At 54.0% G+C, this 27,838-nt stretch overlaps 1 protein-coding gene across 13 annotated transcripts in view; it reads right to left on the bottom strand.

Annotated features, from left to right (window-relative positions):
* Positions 1 to 27,838, bottom strand: part of HDLBP (high density lipoprotein binding protein) — a 69,954-nt gene that overhangs the window by 5,212 nt on the left and 36,904 nt on the right. For 9 of the 13 annotated variants that reach the window (XM_032637039.1, XM_032637040.1, XM_032637034.1 and 6 more), the window contains 21 exons: positions 26,893 to 27,005; positions 24,961 to 25,118; positions 23,492 to 23,707; positions 18,445 to 18,651; positions 18,131 to 18,346; positions 17,403 to 17,609; positions 17,136 to 17,243; positions 16,215 to 16,319; positions 15,777 to 15,855; positions 13,747 to 13,886; positions 12,717 to 12,821; positions 12,513 to 12,626; positions 11,190 to 11,276; positions 10,912 to 11,043; positions 7,414 to 7,632; positions 5,075 to 5,296; positions 4,759 to 4,977; positions 4,101 to 4,239; positions 2,262 to 2,416; positions 1,374 to 1,478; positions 991 to 1,125 (listed from right to left, as the gene is read on the bottom strand). In XM_032637039.1, the coding sequence (XP_032492930.1) occupies positions 991 to 1,125; positions 1,374 to 1,478; positions 2,262 to 2,416; positions 4,101 to 4,239; positions 4,759 to 4,977; positions 5,075 to 5,296; positions 7,414 to 7,632; positions 10,912 to 11,043; positions 11,190 to 11,276; positions 12,513 to 12,626; positions 12,717 to 12,821; positions 13,747 to 13,886; positions 15,777 to 15,855; positions 16,215 to 16,319; positions 17,136 to 17,243; positions 17,403 to 17,609; positions 18,131 to 18,346; positions 18,445 to 18,651; positions 23,492 to 23,707; positions 24,961 to 25,118; positions 26,893 to 26,968 (3,144 nt within the window). In that variant the 5' untranslated portion in view covers positions 26,969 to 27,005. Of the gene's footprint in view, positions 1 to 990; positions 1,126 to 1,373; positions 1,479 to 2,261; positions 2,417 to 4,100; positions 4,240 to 4,758; positions 4,978 to 5,074; positions 5,297 to 7,413; positions 7,633 to 10,911; positions 11,044 to 11,189; positions 11,277 to 12,512; positions 12,627 to 12,716; positions 12,822 to 13,746; positions 13,887 to 15,776; positions 15,856 to 16,214; positions 16,320 to 17,135; positions 17,244 to 17,402; positions 17,610 to 18,130; positions 18,347 to 18,444; positions 18,652 to 18,759; positions 19,420 to 23,491; positions 23,708 to 24,960; positions 25,119 to 26,892; positions 27,075 to 27,838 lie in introns of those variants that run through there. The other 4 variants (XM_032637042.1, XM_032637043.1, XM_032637045.1 and 1 more) reach the window with 4 other exon arrangements.

Below are 27,838 nucleotides of genomic sequence, written 5' to 3'. Positions count from 1 at the left end.
CTGCAACAAGAACGAGACACGGCCTTCCCGCTAGCTGCTGCGCCCCTTCCGCCATCAGCTAGTAATGAGAACCCGAGGACCTGACCACTCCACAACCACGAGCACAGATCCTTCAGAAAAGAGGGAAAGCTGCATGCTGGTAACCGACAGGCCTGGCACAGCACACAGCAAGCCCTGGGCTCTACTACCCTAACTTGTGAAACAGAGACCTGATGAGTAAGTATTAAAAAGTTCTGGGTCTTTTGGGGTAGGGGTATGAAAGCAGGCAAAAAAAAAAAAAACCCCAAAACCAAACCAAACCAACAAAAAACCCACAAAAGGGAACAAAAGCGCTAAGGGATGTCCACAGGCAGAGGCTCAGGCAAAGCCCTGGGCAGAGAAGGGCCCCCATGGACTGTGCCGAGGCTGAGACAGTGGGGACCACAGACTCGTGAGGTTCACGGGCCCTGCCCCATCACCAGACGCCAGGAAGGTTCCCCTCAGCAAGGAGTCCGTTACCCCCACATGAAATGTAATGGTGCTTCAAGTTTCCGAACACCCGCCCCTGCGGGCGTCACTCATGTCATCCTCCAAACGCCAGCCCCACAGAGACGCAAAGCGGCTTCTCACGTCCCCAGCGGCAGGGAAACAGCACCAAGGGCGTCAGTGGGAGCCGTCTGGGACCACAGTCACATGTTGGGGGGCGAGGGGGTCTTTCCTAGCAATGGCTCCCAGGCCTCCCCAGCTGAACCTTCCCTGTAAGGTTGGCAAATGTCTTCAGATTTACTTAAGAAACAGCTAATTAACATGGAAGCCCTCCTTTGCCACCGTTACGTCAAGAAGAAAGGGCCACGGCCCCAACATTGCCTCTGATGAAAGCTCGCTGCACGGGGGGGTCAACTGGCTCTCCCACTGCCACCTGACTTCACTGGCTGAGGGGCAGCCCGGGAGCTGGAGGTCGGGGCCCCCGGGTGATCCTCCCTGGCCCACGCAGCCCCGCCCGGCCCTCACCCGGTCCTCTTGCTCTGCCTGCAGCTCCTTCACCCGCTCCAGCAGCCCAGCCTTGGCCCGGTCCAAATTCGCAGCCAGGCCCGTGATGGCGATGATGTCAGACTGCAGTTCAGGTGCCGGGACGTGAATATTCACCTGTGCGGTGACGGAGACAGGCCTGATGCACGTGCAGAACAGACACGTGTCTATCTGGTCCCCACCAGCGGGGAGCTTGGGAGCCGTGATCAGCTGCCCACCTGTCCCTTTGGCCAGGGACACAACTGCAGGCTCAGGAAAAGGCGGGTGGGACGTGAAGCCCCACTCCGAGGGCTGACCTCCTGACCTGGGGGGCACCCCCCCCCCGACACCTGGTCTCCAGGGAAAGGACCCGCCAACAGCTGTACCTCAAACTCGTCCATCATCTTGCGGATCCCGCTTCCCTTCTGCCCGATGATGTACCGGTGAAGGTCAAAAGGCACCTCCACTTCAATGGTGACGGGAACCAGCGCCTGCAGGGCAGGGGGTGAGGTTAGGCCTGAGAGCGAAGAGCAGAGGGACCCTGTGGGCTCAGCAACAGGTCTTCATGGAGCACAGGGGACGAGCCTGTGACAATCAGACCGCTTTCTCGAACCTTTTGTGCCGTTCCACTCGGACCGAGAATGCTGCCTAGACCTTTGACTCAACAGAGGACACGGAAAAAGGACGTGGAATGCAGTCTTCAGGTCAATGCTGGCAGAGCAAACAGACCCGGGCCTATACTCAACACGGCAGCCCCTTGCAGAAGCAAAGCAGCACAACTCCAGGGAGAGGCATCAGGGGCCCACAGAGGAGGGGAGTGGGGCTCACACAGAGGCTCGCCCTGATCCCAGCCTCGCTGAGACCCTAGAGTGAGTCAGAGCAATGGGACACCACCGGGACCACAGACTCCACTATCCCGACTGCAGCCCCGACCGTGCCCTTTACCTCGGCAAGCTGCTTGCCCCACTTGACCCGTGATACGACAGAACCCCTGTTCTGCCCACTGAGGTGGTGCTCAGCAATTACTCATCCTTGTGAGCCCCGGCAGCTGCACACCACGGAGGGTGAGTCCGAGCCCCACCAGTTCCGCGCCCGTCCTTGGCCCCGGGCCTGCAGCCCTGCTCCTGGGCTGTGACCCAGTCCAGCACCTTCCGCAGTGCGAGCCGAGGTGCCTGGGCTCAAGTGACTAGACCCGCTCTCCCTCCCCGCCCCCACCCCGTGCCTGCTGATGGGCCCCCAGGGATGCAGGAGTGGTGGTGGGGTTCTGAACGCACCTCGAGGGCTTCCTTGGCGGCCTCACACTTCTCCTTCCGGCCGGAGATGACGATGATGTCGCACCTCCTGGGGGAGCCGGGCTCGGCCTCCTTGCCATCCCTCCCCTCCCCCGCGTCGTCACCATTCTCCTGGACAGCAGGCTCCACGCTGTGCACTGGGGACGGGGAAGGGGCAGCTCAAGCTGCTGAGCGCCAGGCCCAGGCCGTCCTACGGGCCACCCCGTGATGCTGGTCCCTGCCCAGACCCATGCACTGGTCCAGCGCCTACGGCGGGTGCTGGTGGGGAGGGAAGAGTCCTGCCTGACTCTGGGAGGACGCTGTCTGGCTGGGGGAGGAGACAGACCCGCGGGAGGGGCACGGAGCAGGGCCCACTGAGCCCGAGAGGGAAGGAGACCAGTGCCCGGATGGTCATGACAACCCAAGTGACCCGTGCTGGGCGGAGGCAGCCAGGAGGGGATGGAGAAGATGGCTGGGGAGGGGCCAGCTTCTTGTGCCAGGAAGCCAGCAAATCCAAGAGCACTGGGGGGCACGGGAGCCGGCGGCGTGGCTCCCCTGGCCCCTCTAGGATCTGGGCGTGACCGAAATAAACAACACGACATTCGTGGAGCAAGACAGAACCCAGGAGCAAATGAGCACACAGACACAACGGCCTAAAGCAATCATGATCCTGGACTGAGCTGGGGAAAGGTGTGGGCTCGGCAGGACGCTTTTAAGATCAGCAGAACCTGCATGTGGACGACGAACTAGGCCGCAGTATCACGTAACACTGGATCTTCTGAGTCTGGTGAGTGATAGAAGAGAATTGCTCTCATCCCTACGAAGAAGCCACTACAGGTAAAGGGTGGGTCTCAAGATTACATTTAAATAACTCAGAAAAAAACAAGCGTGCCTGTGTGTAAGTGAGGGGAGTGAATCTGGATGTATCTTTACACCATCCTGTGTAATTTTTCTTTAATGTGAAGTTTCAAAATTAGGAAGTAAACATTCAAGTGTGAAACATAAATGTGACAAATACGATTTAACTCGTTTCTACTCAAAACAGCCCATCTTCTCAGGAAACTAGGAGCTTCAACAACCATGACAAGCTCCGTTAGAGGACAGAGGATAGAGCAATGGGAGTGCACCCTGCAGGCCACAGGGTTGCCACCAGACCCGATGGGTCAACAGGAAGAAGATGGGCAAGCAAGGAGGACACGGGATTTACAAAGTTGGGTCTGAGACACCAGCTAGATCTGTATCCCGCAGGTCACCTCCCTGACCACCGATCACCCTGCCCTGCCCCGTCCCGTCCCCGGGGGCACAAGCACAACCAGGTGACAGGCAGGACACCTGGAGCCGAAGGGCCATCCCATAAGGGCAGCCAGCCATTCAGACGGTGCCCTCCAGCCGGTCAGTGGCTGCCTCATGAGAGGGGTGCTGGCGACGGGGAGGAGGTGCTGCCGGGACGGAGCCCAGCACACGTGGCACGCAGAGGGCCCGGAAAAAGCGGCAGGCCTGCGCTCAGGGATCCCACTGCACAGGAGGCTGCAGGTGCTTTGCTCTCCCCTGGCTTGGTCACCAGCAGCTGTGAACCTCTAGGAGATTTGAAGGGCACCTCACCACCCTGGAGCAACTAACACAGCCCACCTCTGAGAAACCAGGGAGTGACCCTGACCTCTGGAAGCCCCCAGGACAGCCGACCGTGCTGGCAGCGCACCCGCGCAGGAGCCCCAGGAAGGGAGGAGCTTCACCCGGACAGCCAACAGCCGCCACCACCTACCCTAGGCTGGGACCGCGCGCGCGCACACACACACACTCCGCTTCACAAGCACAAGCACAGTGCTCACCGCGGGGACTCACCTGGGTTCTCTTCTCTGTCTGGGAATTTAATCTGAACGTTATAGTCCCGAGTAATCTGTTGGATTTTGGAACCTTTGGGGCCCATGACCGATCGATGGAACTTCTGGGGTATGGCGCATTCTATGGTCACCTGGGCTTCCTGTGGGGAGACAGAGCAAAAAGAAAACAACCGGCAAAGGTTAGCTGCTTAGGGTCAAATTCACATCCATCGCTTTCGTTTCCGTCCCCCTATAGCCGCTTCCCAGCATATGGACAGCCTGCGGTGCAGGGCAGGGCCAAAGGGGAGGGCTCTTTCTGAAGCGCTTCCCAAAAAGCGAACCGCCCAGGACTAGAACGTAACAACATCTCACTGCTCTGCAGACAAAGGAGGGCCCCTCCCCCACCGCACTGCAGGAGGTGCTGTTAGGTGCCATCCCTCAAGGGATGACATTTGGAGGCTGGGCTGGTCCACAAGGAGGGTGAGGTTCTAAAGGCTGGTTCAGAAACCCCACACGTTTTCAGGGGACCTCTCCCCTTGGGAGGAGCAGGGGGTGGCCGGTCCTTGTGGGATGCCCACCCACCATCAGGAAGGAGGCTGAACACCAGACCCCTGGTGCTGCCGAGGGAGCGTCCACCCGCCTCGGGGCCCGGAACCCTGCCGAGCCTCCCGGGCGCCCACCAGGTCCTCGATGATCTCCTGGATGCGCTTCTTGGCTGCCTCCACGCAGTCCTTGGCCCCCTTGAGGGTGACCTTGTCGCTCTGCGTGCCGGAGCGTGGGAAGCTAACCATCACGCCGCCGTACTCCTCAGCGATCTCGCGCAGGACCTGGCCTCTCCGGATGACAAAGTGACGGTGGTGCTTGGGGTCCACCAGCATGTAGTCTTCAACCACGTTGTCCTGCAGCGTTGCGAGAAGGGCGCAGTGTGACCCGCCCTGCTGAGCGCGCCGGGACCCCGGGGCCCCCAGCCAGGGCCCGGCCCCCACCAGGCCTCACCAGGCTCCGGATCAGGGCCTCCAGCTCCTTCTGGGCCTCCCTGACGGCGCCCTCCTTCCCTATGATGGTGATCAGGTCCTGGTCCCTGTCCTCAGCCGCCGGGAAGATGACGCGGGCCCCGGTGCTGTCACGCACCTTACGGATGTTGCCGCCCCCTTTGCCGATGAGGAACTTGTGATACTCCGGCTTGGCGCGGATGTCGACAGTGAAACTCTTGGTTTGCTGCAGAAACCAACCCCATGTTTGTTGGCCTGAGCCACCTGCCTGGGCCCTGGAGCAGGTGACGAAGAGGGCCTAGGGGATGGCGCTGTGAGAGGGAGTTCTCCTCACAGTGTCACCAACGTCCCTCCAAAGGGGGCTACTCAAACCTCAGCAAGCACGTGGACAGACACCCGGACAACATGGTACTCGCATTTCCTCCCCTCCACGATCAGAGACACCAAGGTGGGGACAGCACTCAGCCTAGAGCCCCAGGCCTGCCACTGACCAGCAATGACCAAGCTTCTGCGAGCTGCTCTCCATCTCCATCTGCAAAGGGGACGTGGGCTGGGGGGACTGCACCCGCACAACAGGAAGCCCATGGCACGCCAGGAGCCTCTCCCAGGCCCGGGCACCCACACTGCTCCCGACGCCAGTGGACGGCGCCCTGTCCAGTCCTCACTCCCTAGGGCTCCAGGTGACCTACGCACCACCAGCTGCAACCTCCAACTCGGAGACGGCCAAGCCAACCAAGGCCCACATCTGACACCACAAAAGGCCCTGGCCTAGCGACCCCGCTGAGATGCCGGTTCCTCTGGCAGAAGCGCCAGGAGAATGTGAGGGGGACACACCCCCAGGTGGACAAGCCCATGCCGGGCAACCACTCTCCTTTCTCTTGTCATGAAACCCGGCCCCCAAGCTAAACGGTGAACAGCCTAAGTCTGTTACCTTTAAGTGCCGGTGTCACAAAACACCACGAGGATCCTCCATTTTTCAGACAGACACTCGCCAACAGCAGCATTCTAAAAAAGCTAACGAGTTAGCGGAGTCCAGCCGAGCAGCATGATACAGGATGATGCACCAAAACCAGGTGGGGTTCACCCCGGAAACACCACAGTTGGTTAAACACCAAATCAATCTAATATCTACACTAAAAAAAGACAAACCAGGTGATCATGTCAACAGATCCTACAATACACCCATTCCTGAAAAAAACGCTCAGCACACTCGGAACAGAAGGGAACTTCCTCAGCTGCATAAAGAGCGACTGCCAAAGAGCCAGAGCACAGCTCACGTCCCGCACGGCGAAGGGCCGAGGGCTGCCCCCAGCCCACGCCAGGGGAGGCTGTCCGCTCACCATGGCTACTGAACAGCGCACGGGAGGCCCAAGCAACATAGTAAATAAACAAGACACACAGGCGGTACGGGGCAGAAAGGAAAAGAACTGCACGTTCACAGATGGTGTGTTTCACCTGTAAAACTCACAAGAATCCACAAAAAAAGGTATTGTCACTGGTAAGTGAACTGTAGACCAGATGCATAAAATAAGGCCAATATGCAAAAATCAAATATGCTTCTACATGCAATAGTAACTGGAAATTGAAGTGCCAATCGTATAAAAAGGACCATTTATAATACCACTAAAAAACAAAACAGATATAAACCAAACAAAACGTGAACAAGATCTTCATGCTAAAAACTACAAAACACCAATGAAAAATCAGAGTTTAAAATTGAATCGATGTGGACTGGAAGATTCAAAACTGCCGAGACAACAATTCTCCCTGCTTTGATCTTCAGATCCAACGTGACCCCAATCAAAATCCAAGCAGGATTTCGCTCTAGAAATTGACAAGCTGGCTCCAAAATGCATATGGAAGGGCGAAGGGTCTAGAAGAGACAGAGCAGTTTAAAAAGCACGAAGCTGAAGGCCTCCCGAGACGTCCCACAAAGCGGGCCGTCTGCTGCGGTGCTGCTGAAACGGAGCCAAGTCCACAAACAGAGCGGTACCTGGGATTTTAACAAAAGGGCAAAGGCGACTGAGTCAACAGAGAACCTTGGGAGGTGACAGTCAAAACGTTTTTATTTGAGTGGCGGTCACATGAAGGTATGCTTGTCGAAACTCAGAGCTATACGCTAAGATTTACTGTATGTAACTCATACTTGAGGGAAAAAGCCCCAAGTAACAAGCCTAGCAGCAAATTTTCTACACTGAATATGCAGGCATCCGAGTTGGAAAGGCCCTTCAGTGGGGGCAAGAATCAGAAACATACAGGTATATATAGGTGTTTGCTAACCTGCCACACAGAGAGGGTGTGTGGAGGAGGACAGACACAGTGACCCTCCTGGGCAGTGCTCACCTTCTCCTCCGCCAGGTGCAGGAGCTGTTTCCGGGCCTTCTCCACATCCGAGGAAGGGCCCCTGATGATCACGGTGTCACTTCCCGAACCCTCCACGGGGAAGTGGATGTGGACCCCACCGCACTCCTCCATGATGGAGCGGATGAGGCGGCCCTTGGTGCCGATGAGCGAGTTGTGCAGCTTGGCAGGGATGGAGACCTCCACCTCGGCTATGTTGGCCTGAAATGACACATAGCACGAGCGAGCCAGGTTTTTGTGTGGCGGGAAAGGGCAGACATGCCGCGGAGGGAAAGCCGTGACGTCACACAAGATGTCTCCCTCAGGCGCCTGCAGCAGAGGCAGGGCCGAGATGCCCGAGGACCAACCCTCCCAAGAGCCCCGTAAGCAAGGACCCTGCCTCTACTCAAGGCGGAGCACAGGGACTGGATTCACCTCCCACGTGACACAGCGACAAGACACCGGAGACAGGAAGCCGACAGGCCGAGCCTGGTCCCTGCCCCCGGCCAAGCCCCTGCATCAAGGATACAGCCCTGACTGTCCAGGGAGAGAGCAGCCCCCAGCACTGCAAGCTCACGGGCTGAACGTGCAGGGAGACCAGCCGGGCCAGGGAAAGGACTGCCACAGACCCGGGACTAAGCACGGCTGTGATCCCACCCAACAAATCTAAAAAGCAAGTCCAAAAAGGAGCAAACTGTTTTAAAGTAACTTATCAAAGCTCAAAGATATTTATAGAAATGCAAAAATATCCAGCACCCACCAAAGTAAACTTCATAACATCTAGCATCCAATAAAAAAAAACAAACAAAAAAACCGGACATGCAAAGAAGTAGGAAAAAACAACCCATCACGAGGAATGAACAATGGAAAACAACCCAGAAATGACACAGAGGTTAGAGCCAGCGGGCCAAGGACACTAAAACAGGTATTTTCATCACTAGACTACACAGGTCAAAAAGCCAAAGGCAAGCTGAATGTGTCAAGCATAAAAACAAATGGCTGAAACTGAACTTGTAGAGGTGAAGACAATATATGGAAAGAGGAAAATATACTTGGTATAATCACAGATCAGACATTGCAAAAAACTAATGACCTTGAAGAGACTGTTGAAAGGAGGAAAAAAAGCACTCCTCCTCCCCAAGCAAATAAAAAGGCACTGGTAGACAGCAGGGCAAGGTCAAGCTGCCTAGCACCAGGTAATCTGAGTGTCCTGACGACAGAAAAAAACAGTGAGAAATAACGACCCAAATATTTCCAAATCTGAGGACAACTCTAACCTCACATATCCAAGAAGCTCGATGAGAGCTTCAAACTCCAAAGAAACACGAATGAAATTACACCAGGACACATCGTAAGTTGCTAAAAGCTGGTGATACGATCATTAAACAGGCCAGAGGAGCAAGGATGACATCAGGTGTCTCGTCGGAAACCACGTTAAGTGAGAGACACTGAGGCAAAGCCTCGAGTGCTGAACGAAAGCCGCCAACCTGAGGATGTGGGGCTGGTGGGGATGCGAGATGGTGCAGCCACTGTGGAAGACAGTCTGGTGTTTCTTACAAAACCAAATGTTACTCTTATGATACGATCCATCTTACTACTTACTACTAAGTAAAAGAAGCCAGGATGAAAAGGCTACAGGCTATTCCAACTATTTGACATTCTGCAAAAGGCAAACTATGGGGCCAGTGAAAAGATTGGTAGTTGTCACGGTTTGGAGGGAGGGAGGGATGAACAGCTAGAGCGCAGAGGATATGTTGACATGGGTGTATTTTCTTATTAAGATGCATGTAGGGTTTATGGTATGGCGACAAAACACAGTGGCGGGGGCAGGGCTGGCGGCCCACCGTTCTCAGTTCCTTACACTGCGTTTCAAGCAGGATCAAGTCACCTGAAGGCAGGCTGTGGGAAGCTGAAGATGTATATACCAAACACCCTAAAGCAACCACTAAAATAAAACAGAAGTACACCCAATAGACCAAAAAAGGAGGTTAAAAGGAATCATAAAAACGTCTAACCCAAAAGAAGGCAGAAAAGAGAACAAAGTAGATGGGACAAAGAGAAACAAACAGCAAGACAGTAGGTTTAAATCCAAGTGCTCTACGTAAAGTAATCACACTGAGGGGGCCAGGGGCTGGGGAGAGGGGAGGAAGGAACTGTTATCTGGTGGGGACAGTCTCCGTCTGGGAAGATGAAACCGTTCTGCAGGTGGCGGTGGTGACGGCTGCACAACAGTGAATGGCCGTAGTGCCGCTGAGCTGGACTGGACATTTAAAAGTGGTTAGGGTGCTGAATTTTGTTTTTCAAACTTCACAATTTTAAAAATGGAAAAATTATAGTCACATTAAATGTAATTTAATTAACTTACTAAGTGTATGTAATAAAACTTGCCATACATACCACACAAACATATATAATTACTAATGTGATTAAAACGTAAACACTTTTAAAAGGCAGAGATTGTCAGACTGAATAAAAAAGCAGGCTGCCTAAAAGAATCTCACTTTGATAAGAGAAAAAGTAGATTTCAGAGAAAAGAATATTACGAGGGTTAAAAGGAGATCATTCTACAATGCTGCAAACTACGTACACTAGGAATGAGAAAGATGACATCATCAGAGACAGGAAAGAGATAATATGTGAACATTAAGAAAGTTCTTACACTAGTTAACTTGACAACTTAGATAAAAGAGGAACCCCTTGAAAGACACAAACTACAAAGCTCACACAAGAAGGAACATGATCTCCTGTGATGAAGCATCACCCGGTAGTGAAAAGCAGCACTGACATGTGTGACAACGTGGTGAATCTGGAAGGACCTGTGGTCTGAGAACAGCGAGGCCTGCGTGTGGGAGGAGGCGCCACGGTTCCCCTCACACGGTGAAGCAGGAAACGCACCCCAACCCACGGCGGCGCAGAGACCAGGGTGGAGGGGGGGCGCCAGGAGCCCAGCGGGGCAGAGGTGGGAGTGAAGGGGGCGAGGGTGTTTCGGGGTGACGGTGCGCTATCTGGACCGCGGAGGCGACTCCCCAACCCACGGCGGCGCAGAGACCAGGGTGGATGGGGGGCGCCAGGAGCCCAGCAGGGCAGAGGCGGGAGTGAAGGGGGACGAGGGTGTTTCGGGGTGACGGCGCGCTATCTGGATCGCGGAGGCGACTCCCCAACCCACGGCGGCGCAGAGACCAGGGTGGAGGGGGGGCGCCAGGAGCCCAGCGGGGCAGAGGCGGGAGTGAGGGGGACGAGGGTGTTTCGGGGTGACGGTGTGCGCTATCTGGACCGCGGAGGCGACTCCAGCGGCCAAAACTTACTCTGCACACTTTACACACGTGCAGTCTCTGGCCTGTTAATTTTTCAAAAAATTGAAAAAAAGAAAAGTAACACCTTCAGAATGGGACGATTTCCAAGCACCTGAGTGGGACAAGCGGCAGGCATCTCTTGGTGGCCCACCCGGCCCCGCACCCCCGGCCCCAGGCTAGAGCACCCCGCCACACAGCGTCCCGTTACCAGGTCTTTCTGGATGGACAGAATGCGGCTCCGGGCGGCCTCGCAGTTGGCTCGCTTGCCTGTGATGATGATGGTCTCCGAGTTGCTGTTCTCTGCAGGAAGGTCGATCTTGGTGTTGCTTTCTTCCCGGATCTACAAGGAGCGAGGGGACCGTGAGGGGCTGACTTCCCAGGGCTGGGCAGCAAGGCTCCCTTCTTCAGCTCTAAAGCCAGAACAGCGCAGGGCTATGGGGGCAGAGGGGGCAGAGCCAAGTTTCGGGAGACACGCCGGCCGGTCACCTTTTTAATGTTTGCACCTCCTTTCCCAATGATGTTCTTATGAAACTGTTTGAAGATCGGAACAGAAATTGAATAGCTATTTTCCACCTAAAAAACACAAAAGATGGTACAATTAACCGTCGTATTACAGATTGACTTGTCCTTCTTGTGCCTGAAGGTGGGACGGGATGACAGGATTCTGCGACCTACTTCGCTCCCCACCTGACCTCCAGAGATTTGTCACAGGAAAGGTGAGACAACTTATCCGACAACTGACCAACCGGGCGTGCCACTCAGCTACTGCAAAGTCCCTCCCGGGAAGAGCAGCCCACGAGAGCGCCTGTGATCTGTTACACACATGTTCTACAATCCAGAAGTGCCTGGACACACACCAGCTCTGTGGGTGTCATAGCCAGGAGCAGAGCTGCCTGAGGGTGGGCAGAGGCCGGGATGCCAGGCCTAGGAGAGAGCTCAAAATGCCCATGAAGGCAGCAATCCCCACCCTCCAGGGCAGCGCTGGGAAGCCCTCCCCATCACCCCTCTGAGGAGGTCAAGTCCAAGCCCCCGAGAACCCCTGGAAAGCACGGGGCACCTGCAGCCCTCCCACCAACCGCCCTCAGCACTTTCCAAACTGCCTCTTCGCATTCCAAGTTTTGAGGAAGATAACAAATCAATACGTGACTTCTCAGGCTACTTGTGTAAACCTCTCTTCTCCTTACTGGATGGGAGAATTTCTCTGCCCAGGTATCCGAAGACCCCTCAAGAAACAAAGCAGGGACTTCCCTGGTGACGCAGTGGCTAAGAATCCGCCTCCCGACGCAGGGGACACGGGTTTGAGTCCTGGTCCGGGAAGATCCCACATGCCGCGGAGCAACTAAGTCCCTGTGCCACGACTTCTGAGCCTACGCTCTAGAGCCCGCGAGCCACAGCTACTGAGCCCACGTGCTGCAACGACTGAAGCCCACGTGCCTAGAGCCCGTGCTGCGCAACAGGAGAGGCCACCGCAGTGAGAAGCCTGCACCGCAACGAAGAGTAGCCTCCCCCTCGCCGCAACCAGAGACAGCCCGTGGGCAGTAACGAGGACCCAGCACAGCCAAAAATAAGTAAATACATAAATTTATGAAAAGAAACAAAGTAACTCTGCACAGGAAAAGGATTTCTGCTGCTCTAAATACCGTGAGATGGGGGGCTGCCCCAGTGCCTGAGCGTGCCCCCGAAGCAGGGGTTCTGGGGAGCACCCCCAGCCCCTACTACCCCTGACACTGTCGCACAACAAAGGAGCACCCCCAGCCCCTACTACCCCTGACACTGTCGCACAACAAAGGATGGAAAACGTCCCCTTACCAGATCTGCCACCATCTTCTGCATGTATTTTGTGCATTTTTCCACCTCATTCTTGGGCCCTCTAAGCTGGACAATATCGCTTTTCTGTGCTGGGTCTGGAAAGTTGATGATGACCTAGAACAAATCATCAGGAGACCAAGTCTGGTTATTAGCGAGGACGGATTCCAAAATACTGGATCAAGAATGTCTTTGGGAAACCTTTACCTCTGGGAATTTGTCCCGAATTTCACGGATCCGTTCACCCTTCTGCCCAATGATTGTGCGATGAAATCTCTGCTCAATGATTAGATCCTTGGTACGCTCGTTTTCCTAAAAATACAACTGAGCACAGTGAGGGGCGCCCAGGTGCACCCCTGCAGCACTGCTAGGCACCAGCGGCTGGCAGGGAGCACCCCTTGCAGAGCACCTGCCCTCTCCAGCAATGCCCACACTGCACGTTACTCTGGTTGTGTGTTATTCTCCTGAACAAAGCAAAACGAGCAAACGGAGTGTAGGACCCTTCACCCAGAAGTGCTACTGCAGCAGCTCATCCAGCAATTCTACTTAACGGGCGGGCTGCGAGGCTTCGCCCTCTGCACAGCCCTCCTGAACACTGCGTGGCCCGGACCGCGTCCCTGTGCGGACGATTAAGGAAGAGTGGCTCAACACAGGGCGCTGAACCCGTGTGGCTCTCACCCTCCTCCAGAGGTCCCATCAAAACGTGGGAAGTACAAGAAAACGAGCAGAGCTGGAACACAGAGACAAACACTAACAGCCAAGCAGACACTTCAAACAATTCTGGGAGGTTCTGGATCAGACTGGCATCAGGGTGACAGAGAAACAAGGGTTCAGCAACCCAGTACCAGGATAAGGCACCCCAGAGCAAGGATATATCTGTCTGCATTTCACTCAGAAAACCAAGAAACGTGTGTGAGGGCTGGTGGCTTAGTCTCTGGGATGGGGAACAAGGCACCACCCCCACGCTGGCGGTGCTAACCACACAGCCGTGCTTCTTGACCTTGGCTGCACACGAGAATCACCTCCAGAGAAGTCGTCACTGCAGCTGGGACTCTGGGGTCTGGCCAAGGCTGAGCACTCAGAGCCCTAGCACCTCCCTAGCACTACATGGGGCCCTGGGGATGGGGGGGAATGAAGGAAACTCAGTACCAGCAAGTCACACCCGCACCGGCCACCCTCTAGGACGGCACAGGAGGAAGGTGCTGCCACACAGCCCCAGCCCCAGCCGCGGGCTCACCATGCGGGAGGCGAGCTCCAGCAGCTCGCGCTTGGCCTGCTGCACGCCCTGCGGGTCCCCCTCGATGCGGATCAGGTTGCTCTTCTCGCTGTCGGGAGGGATGCGCACAGACACCTTGTACTGGTCTTTGATTCTGTTTACTGAAGAACACAAAAGGACACACGCAACTGGATGCAGAATCTACCTTGCGCCACCAATGACTCACAACGCGGCAGGACAGGGCTAGAGCCCTCCCCAAAGCTAACCACTCATCCCATAAGCAAAAACTCCACAGCAAGACCTTCCATGTTCTACAAGGAGCCAGGTATGGACCACATGCTGGCACCTCCCTGAGAACTTCCAGTGTCCTACGGCGAGGGCCACTTGGTGCCTGAGATACAGCTGGTCTGGGCATGGCCAGGGCATTTCTAATGTGGAGACAGACAACTACTGTTCAAGTAAAAAAAAATTACTCTCGAGAATATAATAAAAATAAGAAGCCATTAAAATCCAGAAGGTCCCACATTACCTGAAGATAAAAGCACCCCCATCGACCACCTTGGAGCCCATGGAGGCCATGCTGTCTAAGGAGACTCCATCGTCAGCTCAGCTCCAGCCTGAGCACTTCACTGTCTTTGCAAAACCAGTGGAGTTGTTGACAACCCTCCTCCTGTCACCTTCTCTAGACAGAGATCCAGGCTCCCACACCCTGGGGAAGCCTCATCACCAGGAAATGGGGTCGGCATTTTGCCCACCACGTAGTAAAGGGGAACCAAGCTCCTTAGAGGGTCGCCAAGGAGAGATCTGAGCAAACACGGACACAGCCATGAGCCGACCCGCTCTGGGGCTGCTGTTCCAGGGCGGAACCACACGGGACAAGAGCCAAGGACACAGAAGCTGGGCGGCAGATTTTAGATGAAAGAAGACGAAGGTGAGGAACTGAACCAGAAGAAAATGGAACAGACACAATTCTCTGAACAATGCAAAGTGGCTCTGCACTTCCCAGGGAGCAGAAACCAGAAATTAACATCAGAACTGCACTTCCTTACATTTTCTGTTCGAGAAAGCACTGCAGTTAAACAAAACAAAAAACAAAATCAGGGCTTCCCTGGTGGCGCAGCGGTTGAGAGTCCGCCTGCCGATGCAGGGGACACGGGTTCGTGCCCCGGTCTGGGAGGATCCCACGTGCCGCGGAGCGGCTGGGCCCGTGGGCCATGGCCGCTGGGCCTGCGCGTCCGGAGCCTGTCCTCCGCAACGGGAGAGGCCACAGCAGTGAGAGGCCCGCGTAACGCATAAAAAAAAAAAAAAAAAAAAAAAAAAAAAAAAAAAAAAAAAAACAAAATCAAATTTATGGTATGTGCAAATTTATGGTGTGTGCAAATTTACGGCTCAAGCAGCACTGACTGGTGTCACTCCGTGAGCGTTTGCCCGTTGTTTAAAAAGCTCCAGAACTCACAACTGACACCAACTAAAGCAGCAGCAACTAACTAGCTTACATTTACTCTGAACAAAGAATGGACTGCACAGGGCAAAACCCAACAGGGCAGGCACACGGAGGCGTCCTACCTACACTGGCGGGGGGTGCCCGCTACCTCACCTCCACCAAAGGTCACACCAGGGGACAGAGCTATTCTCAGGACTGGTGAGCACCGTGATGCCGAGAACGGCACTGAAGTTAAACTGAGCAAAGCAGTGGATTTCAAAACACATCCGACATCCGCGGATTCAAGCAGAGCGCTCACTCGGCACGTTCCAACTTGAGCCGATTCAGTCCGTGGCTGAGCCTGGGCTGGCCAGCCCAGCAGGGGCGTGGTCAGGGGCGCACGTGAGGATGGCGGATGGCAGACCCCACCCCAGCAGGTCTGGCTGAACTGTGAGGACACGGCCCTCTGCATGCCTTCTCGACCAGGCTCATCACGTTCACCTCTAGGCCCATCAGCTCCAGGCCAACCTCGGCCCTGGGGGAGGCCTCAGCTAGGAGTCTAGGCCGCCCCCCGCTGGCGCTCTGCTGAGGACACCCCGCCTGCCCTCCGCGTGCCGCCCCCACTCACTGTTGGCCCCGCTCTTCCCGATGAGGTGTCTGTGGAACTTGTGGTCGATGTTGATCTCCACGTAGTCCATCCGGTTAATCTGCGGGAGAAGCACAGAGCAGGACACTGGAGACCAGAGTCCAGGACCTGGGCCCAGATCCGCAGACACACAGCCAGAACCAAGGCCCGGGAGCTGGCAGCGGCCGCCCTCTCTTCCCACTCAGCTTCAGGGTCTGCGGCAGGATCGTCCTGCAGGCACCCTCGCAAGATCCTCCTCCACAGTAAGGTTTAGTCTACCCACGGCTCTCCCGGACTTCGGCCAGATTCCAGCTGTTTCAGAACTCGCCACTTGACGACTGGGCCCCCCTCCCGTGCCTCCAGGGCCCCCACGTGAGGTCTGACTGGCAAGTGACAGGATTACGCCCTATGCCCACTCGGCCAGCACCCGGGGCACCTTACCAAGTCCTTGACCATGGCTTCGATCTGTTCCTGGGCCACGTTTACATCCTCTGTGGGGCCTTCCAGGGTGATCCTGTCCTCGCCCTCTGTGAACTCGATGTGGACCTACCGCACCAAAACAAGAGTCAGCCCACCGGGATGGCACGGCCACAGCAACCTCCTATGCGAGCCTGGGCTGCTCTCCCGGGGCAGCAGCCGATCCACAGACACCAGGAAAAATTGGAAAGGAGGTCTGGGGATGACCATCGTTTTGGTACTAAACACTGTGTGGGAACCGCAAAGGCCTCCCCACTGTGCGCCACCAAAACCACTGGCATGAAGCACGTCAACACCTCACTGCTCACGCCCCCCCGGTGTGCGAGGGGGGGTGAGACAGACGACAACGGGGGTGAAATAACGCACGGGGAGGGCAACCCGGGAGGCCGGCGCCACGGAGCCAGCCCCACTGTGGGAACCAGGACTCTGAACAGAACAGGAACGAAATACGACGCACGCGTTCTCTGCCAAGGTTACTGGACCTACTGCCGCCCGAAGGACAGAGACGCGGAGGGCAGAAAGGCCCACAAACTCCACCTCCACACGAACCGTATACAAGTTCTGCTCCACGAAATTCTCAGATGTAACTACTCACAGGTTACGACACCGTAACAACTAAATGAGGTATTTCTTGAGATATTCAATAAACTTAGCAATACGCTCTTCCCCTGGTTAAAAAGACCCAAAGACGTGACACAGGTATTTGAAAAAACGTATTCTGCTCACCCCTGGCTAACCATGGAGCAGCTGACTGTCACCCACAACAACTGATCTTTAAAACGGGTGCCCCGGTCTTCAAAGGCACCCCCACCCCCACAGGACAAAAGTAACGGCAGCAATGGGATGACGAAGATCAACTCAACACGGCAGACAACGATTCCTTACCTTTGGCATCTGCTGAGTGATTTTGGCCAGGTTCTGCCCTTTCTTGCCAATGATGAAACGGTGAAGCCAGGAAGGAGCAGAGACGGAGGAGACCGTAAAACTGTTGGCCTAGGAAAACCAGGAAACAAACCCGTGGGTCTGCAGAGTCCAGGTTTCGTGAACACCAAGCCAGGTGGCTCACCAGGGCTCAGAGACAGGTGAGTGCTGCCCTCCCCTGACACGGTCCCAGGAAACGCTCATCGGAGTCTCCCCACAGCGAGCAGTTACCTTGGCATAGACTTCAGTCAACGCCTGCCCCAGCTTTTCAGGCTCGCCTCGGAGGATCACAGTCTCTGAGGTGCTGTCTGAAGGAGGGATCTCCACAGAGACTCCAGTTCTTTCCAGGATCTCCTGCAGGGAATTGCCCTTGGGCCCGATGACATACTTGTGCTGGGATTTCCTCACCTCCACCGCGATGGTCGTGGTCCTCTTTTTCTAAGTAAGAGCGCCGTGAGGGTGTCAAGAGGGAAGGGCCGGGAGCAGGACACAGAGCCCCGACTACAGCAAGTGAGCCCCGAATAGTGAAGACGATGACCAGCCACTCCCCAGAAACTCCACTAATCAAGGACTGGGCTTTCTCCTCAAAAGAATTACTGCAGAATTTAAGTCAAGCCCAGAGTAATCATTACAACTAGCTAGGAAGAAACAAAAACACCCTGTCCTCTCCCCAAATAAAGGAACCAGCGTCAGACGTCAAAGCCCACCGACTCGGGCTAACAGCTCACCCAAAGGCCTGATCAGCTCTGAGCGGCACGCGCCCAGGGGCACACAGGGCAGGGGGAGCTCGGGTGGGAATCTGTGGGGACAGCTGCCCAGCAGAGCCTGGCCCACTGCCTCACAGCTACGGGGAGGCGCGGGCGCCCCCTTCTAACTGTGGCGACTGGAGCTGTCCAGGCCTCGAAGGCTACAGGGCAGGGCTGGGCTGCTCTCACTGGGCTCCCACTCCTGACTGCTACCTTCTCCTCGTAAACCTTCCTGACGCGAGCCACAGCCTGAGCCAGTTGCTCCTTCTCCCCCGTGAAGACAATCTCGGTCCGGTTGACGCTGGGCGGGGGTATGTTGATGCGTGTCCCGGTCTCCTGCATGATCTCGCTGACCAGCCGGTTGTACGGCCCCGCGATGAAGGGGTGGAACGCCTTCTCTACTTCCAGCCTCTCCACAGCACGTTTGTCCTGAGAGGGAAGGACAGAAACCATGAAGGCACAGATCTGGGCCTCCCGGCGGTTGGGGCAAGGCCACCACACACTACCAGGCCCGTGGCTGGCCACACCTGCTCGGCGGAGATGAGCAGGACCTCGTGGCGAGCTTTCTCGATGCCCTCTTTGGTGCCGGTGATCCTGATCTGATTGCTGGCGTCATCTGGGCGTGGGATCTGGATTTTGGTTGCAGTTTTTAGCTCCAAGTCTTGCAGTTTCTCTCCATTTTTGCCAATAACAAAGCGATGGTGTTCTTTGGGAATGGCAACAGTTGCTGAGGCCTGCGGCAGGAAAAGAACCAAAAAAACAAAAACATTTGCAGGTTCCGCAAAAGCACGTTTTCCCATGACATTCTCCCTGGTTGGAACGCCACCTCCGCCTACTCTCACCTTGCCAGCCCCAACCCGTCCTTCAGAACGGTCTCGGGTTAAACATGGCCTGCGTGGGGAAGCAGGACCAAGCCCCAGGCTTGAATGAGTTCAAACGTGACACAGACCCATGGTCCTGCGTCACCCCTTCAGCCATCACGATTATTCCTTCAGTGTCTTCTCAGCCCAGCTCTAAGCCATCACGAGGACAGGAATACTCAAGAATGGTACGTGCTTGCTTCCTAGCTCAGTGACTCCTCACACCACGCTAGGACACAGCAGGAACGCAGGCACAGACTGACTAACCAGATGAATTGTTGTCTTTGCAGCACTATATGCTCTTGTCTTCAGACATAAGCCCTATATGTAGGAATAAACTCTTCTTGCTATCTCTTTTACAACCAGTTAAAATAGACAACCCATTTGAGGAAAGAAAATGACAATAATCCAAATCCTCAAACTGCCAGAAATTAAGTAACTTTCTGAAGTCACAGGAAAATCTGGGAGGAAGACAGAGGTTTCCAGTCTTCCTAGATCTATAAACAGTCATCAACCAAGAGGACGTCGAAAAAAAGAAAAGGGCCAAGTGTTAAGGTTCCCACCACTAGTGCAGCAGGAAGTCACAGACCAGCCAGCTTCCCTCCTTCCTCAAAGGACACAGCTTCACAGCCAACTTTTCAACACTCACAACAGAAATGTTAAATTGTATCACGGAGGCAATGAAAAAGGTCCTCACTTCCCAACTAGCACAGAAAGTAAGACCAGTGGCTTACAAATTATGAGCAAATGAGGTTTATTCTAAAAATGGTTCAATATTAGGAAATCCATTTCTATAAATCATCATATTGTTAGATCTAAGGAGAAAAATCAAATGATCATCTCTATAAAATCAAAATCCTTTCATGATAAAAATTTGCAAGAAAATAGAAATCAGTGGATGTGTATTTTTTTAACATGACCAAATATACATGCACCCTCAGCCCTAGAGCTGTATTTGGCAGGAAAGCTTTGCTCATTAAGGCCGTGCACTGTCCACAGCCACTGCCAACCTCCACCTGAGTATTTCCCACGAAGGAGACACGAGAAAGCAGAGCCGACACGAGGCTGGAGAGGAAGAAGCACATGACTGCACACAGGGGAACCCTGGGGAAAACCATACTTTACCCAACTCTTACTGTCCGTAAGAGGAAGAAAAAATTAGGATCCGGACTCAGCAGCTTTAACTCATACTGACAACACATGGTTAGAAGATGCAAAAGGCGGACCACTCATCTCAGCAGCTGGACCCAAAACACAGCAGGTGGAACGTGCGTCCCACAAGGCAGAGCACAGCTCTCGGTGATCTAACACCGCTCGGAGCAAAAAGCTGATGATCAAGCTTGAAGGGTAGAACAAAAGGGAATAGAATGGACAGGAAATCCTGAAAGAGAACAGTACAGGAGTGGTGGCAGTAACTGGACTAGATATTAAAATATAAAACCATTACCAATAAAACAGAGAACATGAGCACACGGAGAGACAGACCAACTCAAAATCTAGGAACAGACCCAAGTTAGCACGAAAATTTAGGACGTGATAAGAACTGCCACTCAAATCACTGCGGGGAAACTCTTTTAAAATTGGTGTCGATGACTTGATAGCTATATGGGGAAGGATGTTTCTGGGTCTGTCTGTGGCACCATTCACACTAAATTCCAAACAGATCAGGACTTGAAATATAAGAACACCTTTACAAGCACCAGAGAAAATAAGAATAAACTTTCCTACAACCCAAAGTAAAAAGAAACTTTCCTAACAACAACTTAAAAAAAGAAAAGATTAACGAATTTTGACTACATAAGAATGAAACTTTCACACAGCAAAACATACCAAGATCAAAACCCAGGTGGCAAACTGGGAACTGTATCTGTAACGTGTTACTGATGCAGGGTTTGAAGAGCCCCACTGTGTCGAGCAGGACGGAAACCTTTACCTGGACAGCAAAGGGCAGGAGACCAGTGCACAGGGGAAACGCAGATTAAAAGTATACGCAACTATCTTTCAGAGTCCAGAAAGTCCCAGTATCTGACGGCCCTGGCAAGGCTCTGAGAAAGCCAATGGGAGGACAAATGCACAGCACCTCAGGGGAGGGATCTGGCTGTGATGGCAAAATTACAGATGCAGATACCCTCTGACCCAGCCATCTCACTTCTAGGAAATCTCTCCCGAGATAACTGTGTAAAACAGGAAATAGCAGGTGCACAAGGTGTTTAACTGTGACATGATTTGTTAAGAGCAAAAGTCTGGAAGCCACCCACGGGCCCGTCAAGAGGAATGCTCGAAATCACAGCACACCCACAGAGCACTGTGCAGCTGTGTAAAGAAACGAGGAAAGCCACTGCCTGCCCTGATGCAGACTGCTCCAGGACGCGGCCCTGACGCGGACTGCTCCAGGACGCGGCCCTGACGCGGACTGCTCCAGGATGCGGCGCAGGAAGAAACAAGGTGCAGAGCACAGTTCACAGCAAGTGAACCTTTTGCTTCTATTCTCAAACCAAACAATGGAAGAATACCCCAAAGATCAAGAATGGTCACCCAGCAGGGGAGAAAGGGGCCAAGAGGACCTCATAGGGCTCTGACTTTGCAATCATGGAATATTTAAGTACTTTTTAAAAACTGAAAATAAACTAAAAACAAACGAACCTAACTATATATCAAGATGATAGCATAACCTCAATAGAGAGAGAATTACTTCAAGGATTTTAAAACCCCCACGATCTTTCACCTTAATTAGAAGCATGTGTTTGAACTCATGCAACTTCCCACCATAAACATCCAGAACTCTTGGACCAACAACTGATTTCAGGTCTGTGGAAGGAGATGGCTAAGGTCAGTCTGTGTTACAAATAAGGAAGTGGTTCAAGATGAACAGTTATGTCAGAAGGTGCAGGGTGCCTCCCTGAAGGAGCTCCCGTGGGCCAGAGATAAGGCAATTTCTGCATAAAGAACTAGTCAACACACCAGAAGTTCATGATGACACTGAGAAGACCCATGGACCCAAGATGCCAGAGTGCCAATGTGGTCTAAAAACTAAGGGGAAAAGGATCAATTTTTTTAAAAAAATAAATTTATTTATTTAATAAATTTATTTTTGGCTGCACTGGGTCTTCGTTGCTGTGTGCAGGCTTTCTCTAGTTGCAGCGAGGGGGGCTACTCTTCATTGCTGTGCGTGGGCTTCTCACTGTGGTGGCTTCTCTTGTTGCAGAACATGGGCTCTAGGCGTGTGGGCTTCAGTAGCTGTGGCACGTGGACTCAGGAGTTGTGGTTCCGGGGCTCTAGAGCACAGGCTCAGTAGCTGTGGCGCACTGGCTTAGTTGCTCCGTGACATGCGGGATCTTCCCAGACCAGGGCTCGAACCCACATCCCCTGCACTGGCAGGCGGATTCTTAACCACCGTGCCACAAGGGAAGCCCAGGATCAATGATTTATCCTGCACGTCCCACCCGGAAGTTCTTCATCAGAATACCAACTAATTCAGGAGGAGGGAGAGACTAGAAAGCCATCACTTGCAACCCCAAATGAACTCAGGCAGCGACCAGCAGTGGTTGATAGAACTATTAAGCAAAAGATTGGTCAGGAACTTTACCATGGATGGATTTGCTGAAGACACCTGAGTCTACGGATCAATCCTGGAATCAACACCAAGGACAGAAGCACTACCCACACACGTTTTCTTGCCAAACACACAAGCTGAACATGAAAGCAATCGAGAGCCCCTAGATCTACCCTCCAATTTACAGGAGTAACGATGGACAGTGGAACGAGCCAAACACCTGCTTGTCCCTTGAGAACAAGTCAACAGCATTAAGGAAAGGAGAGGAAGGCGCTGCTGAGGAATGAACGAGCGGGAGTGGGCAAGTCTCATCCGGACACAGGAAAAATCCAACAGGAAGGACGCCTTTGAGATGATGAGGGAAGACCATACACAAACTGGGTTAATGTGGGTATATTAAGAAGTTAACTTTATTAACTTTAATAAGTGAGTTAACAGGATGTGGTTATATTTATGGGAGCCAACCGGGCTGTGCTCCCCTCCCCACTAAGCCCCCTGGGGCCCCTCTTGCATCAGTTCCCCATCTTTGAACCACCACATCTAGAGCCAGCTCTCCCAAAAGCTCAGAGACTTAGCAACAGGTGGGAAGAACCCTCATTCCCACCTAAACCCATCTAAAGACCTATCATACTACATTTTAATATGATCCTCTGCATTTATCTCGGTCTTTAAGTGATGCCACTTAGGGAGAAATGCATCACTGATTTACTCATTTATTACAATGGTTCCCAAATAAATTCCAAGTAACTGGTATCAGACTGCTAAGAACTATGGAATTCGTGATCTCCCAAGCCCGGGGCCTGGAAGTGTGTATTTAACAAGGCACGTACTCACTGACCCTCAGAGCCTGAGGTGGGAACTGCTGACCTACACATGCATGTCCTCACTCCACCAACTGGGCAAGCTCAGTTGCGTGTCTGAAGCTCTGGGACGCCCCTCTAACTTTCAGTTCATTCACTGCAAGAGGAGAAATGGGAGGTGCCCTAGTTCTATCACTGAGTTAGTGGTTTCACACTAAAAGTGCTAGGAGGAGGCTCTGAATGTTGCTGGCCTGCCCGCAAACTCTATGGCCCTGCCCACTGGTGGCAAGAGTCAGGTCTGAGCCGTGTCCGCAGTGCCTCGAGTGCCCCTTCTGGGGAGGACCGGCCGGGGAACACCCACCTGAGTCTGCAGTCTAGCAACAATGTCCTTCCGGGCTTTCATGACGGCATCCAGCTTCCCTGAAACCATGATGGACAGGCCCTGGTCTTTGGCAAGAGACAGCTCCAGGTGCGCGCCAGTCCTCTGCATGATCTCAAGGCAGATTTTTGCTTGTTCACCTTCTCCAAACTGGTTCATGTCCTTGTATTTCCTCTCCTCCAGGGGTACGTGGAACACCTGCTCAGAAAAGGTCAAAAAGGTAAGGTTAAGAGACCAAGAAGAGAAGACAGGAGTGTCCAGAAACCGAACGCACAGAGTAAAGAACGTGAGTTTGTTCATTCACTAAGTATCACCCCTGCCTACTGCTCTAAGGCCCCAGAGGGCAGTTAAGAGACAAGCAGAAAGCGCCTAAGGGCAGGAGACTGTGAGGAAGTCCTAGTGAAGAAGACACCCCCTGCCCCCCCCCCAACCAAGTACAAATGAAGGCAAGGGGCATCACATAACAGTAATGAGCAAGGTCAGTGAAGGAAACAAACTGGGAGGGGAGAAGGACCTGGCTGGCTATGCTGGGAGGGGCCAGAGCAGAGGAGTGGGAAGGGAGGAGAGCTTCATAAAGGGGGCGGGGAGCATCTAGCACAGTGGGGGTTCACGAGGTAGGAGGGGAAGTGCTGGTCCCTCAGCCCACCCTGTGGGTGAGATGAGAAGACAACGGAGAGTGTGAAGGAGGACACATTCTGACTGAGGATGCGGGCTGAGCAGAGGCAAGGGTGGAAGCAGGGAACCAACAGGACTGTGGTTCAGGGCCTGAGCCACTATGTAGAACTTGGTGCATTTACAACATCAGGAGGCTGGGGGAACCAGACTACAGCCGGCGATGAGTCCTGGGCTTAGGGGGACTTCTCAGTGCGTGGGTGGTAGTCGACAACCGTGACCCAACATCGACACACAGAGAGAGCACTGAGCCTGCCAACACCCCAGCTCCAGGGAGCAGAGACAGGCTAGTGGAGTCCCAAAAAGTCAAGAGGAGAAAACTGATTCAAGACAGCGGGACAGCTGCTGACGCTGGTGACACGGAAGCCAAGGGCAGTTCCAGCAGCTGGAGCACAGACTGGACTGCAGTGGACTGAAAACATATGGGACCATCCATTCTGGGTGCTGGGGTGCAGGGCAGCTGTACTTCCCTAGAGCTCTGGGGGGTGGGGAGACCGACTTAATCCAAAGGCCTCCTCTCATGTCCAAAGCACTCTCACATCTGCACGTTCAAAAACCCTCCCGGGAATTCCCTGGGAGTCCAGTGGTTAGGGTCCCACGCCTTCACCACCGAAGCCCCGGGTTTGATCCCCGGTCAGGCAACTAGGATCCAGAAAGCAACGCGGCACAGCCGAAAGAAAACAAAAACAAAAACAAAAACAAAAACAAAAACCGAAACCTCCCATCAGACACCACTGCTTCCTACTTGGAGGGGCAGGTGAAAAAAGAATGGACTCTACCTGAGTGATGACGGAAGCCTTGATGGGCCGGATCTTGTTATTCCAGACGCCAGCAGGTTCCTGGGCATTTTCCAAGCAAGCTGCTTTCTCAGGGAGTGGGGGGAAGGCATCCTTGTAGGTTGGAGGGTCACTCTCCTCCTCTGAATTTAAAGTGGCAACTGGACCGGCCAACACAGATTAAGAGGAAGCACACCACTTTCAGTGTTAGATGGAAAAACCACGAGGAGGGTTTTAACGTCAAAAAGAGAGAGCACTGACTGCTGACAGTTGACACTGACAACCCCCACCTCTTCCCTCGGTCACAGGCAAGGGCCTCCGCCGCTCCGTAGGCCCAGCGCCCTCAAGTTCAGCCTGTCAACTGGAAGGGCCAGACTCTGATCTGGATGGCGCCCCTGCCCTGAGCACAGCCTCCCCTGTGAGCCTCAGCTCAGAAGCCAGATGCCCCACTGCTCCCCTAATGGGGTGAGCCCCTTGATGGAAGGCCTTGACACAGACTTTTCGGCCCTGAAGAGTCTCCCAATCCTGTATTCAAAAACGATCACGACCACGACAATGCCTGGCACATAGCCAGCTCTTAAATTTGCAGGACAAAATGCTGCTGCTGCCCAGCACTGCCAGCGAGAACCGCCCCCCACCCCCCCCGCCCCCCCGCCCCGAGGTAAACTGCAGCTGATTTCCCACTGTAATGTACCATGTTGAAAGCATCGCGGGACCTGCCATCTCTGCCCCCCGCAGCCCCAATGCAGGGAGCACAGGAGGAAATCAGGTCCCGGTGACCCCCTGCTCCACCCTCCACAGTGCCCCGACCGTTCACCACAGCTCCATGGAAGCAGGAGCGTGACTGTTTGGGTCACCCTAGGGTCCGGGGCTGAACACAGTATTCGGCAATGGCAGGGCCCAATAAAAACTACTGTGAACAGAGGTGCACGCAGAGCAGAGGGATGACCTTTGGAATCGGACAGGCACATGTCCGACTCCAGGGTCACGACTCTAGCCGTGCTATCCTGGATGCCAAGACAGACTCCGTGTGACGAGCTGTTCCAGTCTGCCAGTGCCCGCTCTCCTCCCCTAAACACGGGGGCGCAGACCCCACAGGGCTGTTGGGTCGTGTGGAAGCCCCAGGCAGCAGGCACTGAGAACCCAAGCGAACGACAGTGTCTAGGTCTCCACTGCCGAGAGACAAGCCACTGAAACGTGGCGAGTGTGACGGATGAAACGCACTTGTAACTTTAATTAATTTAAACTTAAGAACTGATATTCAATTTAGTTATCGGAAAACTTTAAAGAATGTTTGGAACGACAAAGGGTAGAACAAGCTACTCTTTCAGCTACAAATTTTATAAAATCTAACTACAGATGAAGGGCTTTGGATGGAAACTGCGTTCAAGTCAAGTTGTCCTGCAGTCATACACACACATCAGACTCTGAAGGGAAAGACAAGACTGTGAAGTATGAGCTAGAGACGCCGGAGCGACCGTCCTGCAGGTGCCGCAGCTCGTGTACTGTCCCTCCTGGGCAGCACTGGTCCCCACTGGGGCTGGCTGCCTGGGCCAGTGCAGCGCCCGAGTCCCACCTTCATCCTCACAGCCGACAGAGCTCTGGGATGCTTCCCATCCCAGAGTGCAGTTCAACACAACTGGGCAATAGCGATTTTGGAGAAGAATCCCAATAACCACAAAGGCCAAATTCACTGGCTTTCCAGAAAGTTGTCCACGTTTTAAATCGCACTGTAGGCGATCCACCCACCACTCCCGGCCAATTTCACCCCTCACACGAGGGTAGTGCAAAACGGAGCACACAACACTGGTGGGTCCTGGCCCACCCCACAAGCACAGGGCTGAAAGGCACCTCTGCAGAGGCCACAGGCTCTCACGAGGATCGGAAAGAGCCGTGTCTTACGGTCAACAAGAACAGTGGGGAAGGGGCCGTCACCTTTGATTTGTTGCGGAACCAGTCCACTTCGGTGTTCAGCAAAGCTCTCTTGGGTCAGAACGGCGACGGAGCTCATGGTTGATCTCAGGAGTCCACACGATCCGGGTGAGCCACTGAAGCAGGGGGGTGAGTCAGAGAGGCAAGTCCGGCACAGACAGCTCGCAGCTACCTGATCCGTTCAGCTGAGAGTTTAAGCCAAGGGTTCACTCTGCTTCACCAGCAAGCAACACCTTATCTTCCTCACTTACAACTGCTGACATAAGGTGATTCCCAAACTCTCACCAAGTGATGAAAAGGAGAAACTCAAGGGGGGGGGGGCACCCTGGAAAACCTCCCCCCCCGTTGCCCATAACAGAGCAGATGTAGGCTCCAGCTGAGAGGTTCAGGACCAGGACGCCCAGGGGCCACCCCTCTCTCCACCCACAGAGCCCCAATGGAACCCAACACATGTCTGACCCAGCCCCAGACACACATCAACATCTGGATGGTTCTACTAACAACTATCTCAGTTACTTGGTTAATCTGTTATCCTCATGCCTCCTAATGCTTATAAAATGTATCGTTTGACAGTAGCTGCAAAGAGCCACTGAAGAGCAGCCTCCCTTGCTCTGTGGCGACAGTGTAACAGCAAGAGGTAGGAGGGGTAGCAGTTTAAGTGCCTCTGACATGCGGTGACTGGCTCCCACGTCCGGTCACCCACGTGTGGGAGGGGACTTGCAGCAGGTGGGACCTGGCCCAAGGGCACACAGTTCCTCAGTTCAGGGTAGGAACCCCGCAGTCTGCCTCCGGACCCCACTCCTGAGTGGCCGCAGTGCTCAGCGAGACTCTGGCTCTCAAAGCCACAGCTCCCTTATTTGGAAAAAGGGCTCACTCAGCACAGGCTGCCTCTCTGCAACTCCAGGTGAGCCCCATGCTACTGCAAAGAGGAAGAACCCACTCTCTTCAC

Source organism: Phocoena sinus, chromosome 7 (genome assembly GCF_008692025.1).
Source record: "Phocoena sinus isolate mPhoSin1 chromosome 7, mPhoSin1.pri, whole genome shotgun sequence".
In the NCBI taxonomy this organism is placed as follows: Eukaryota; Metazoa; Chordata; class Mammalia; order Artiodactyla; family Phocoenidae; genus Phocoena; species Phocoena sinus.
The sequence above is the reverse complement of the archived record's forward strand: the minus strand, read 5'-3'. Positions and strand labels throughout refer to the sequence as shown.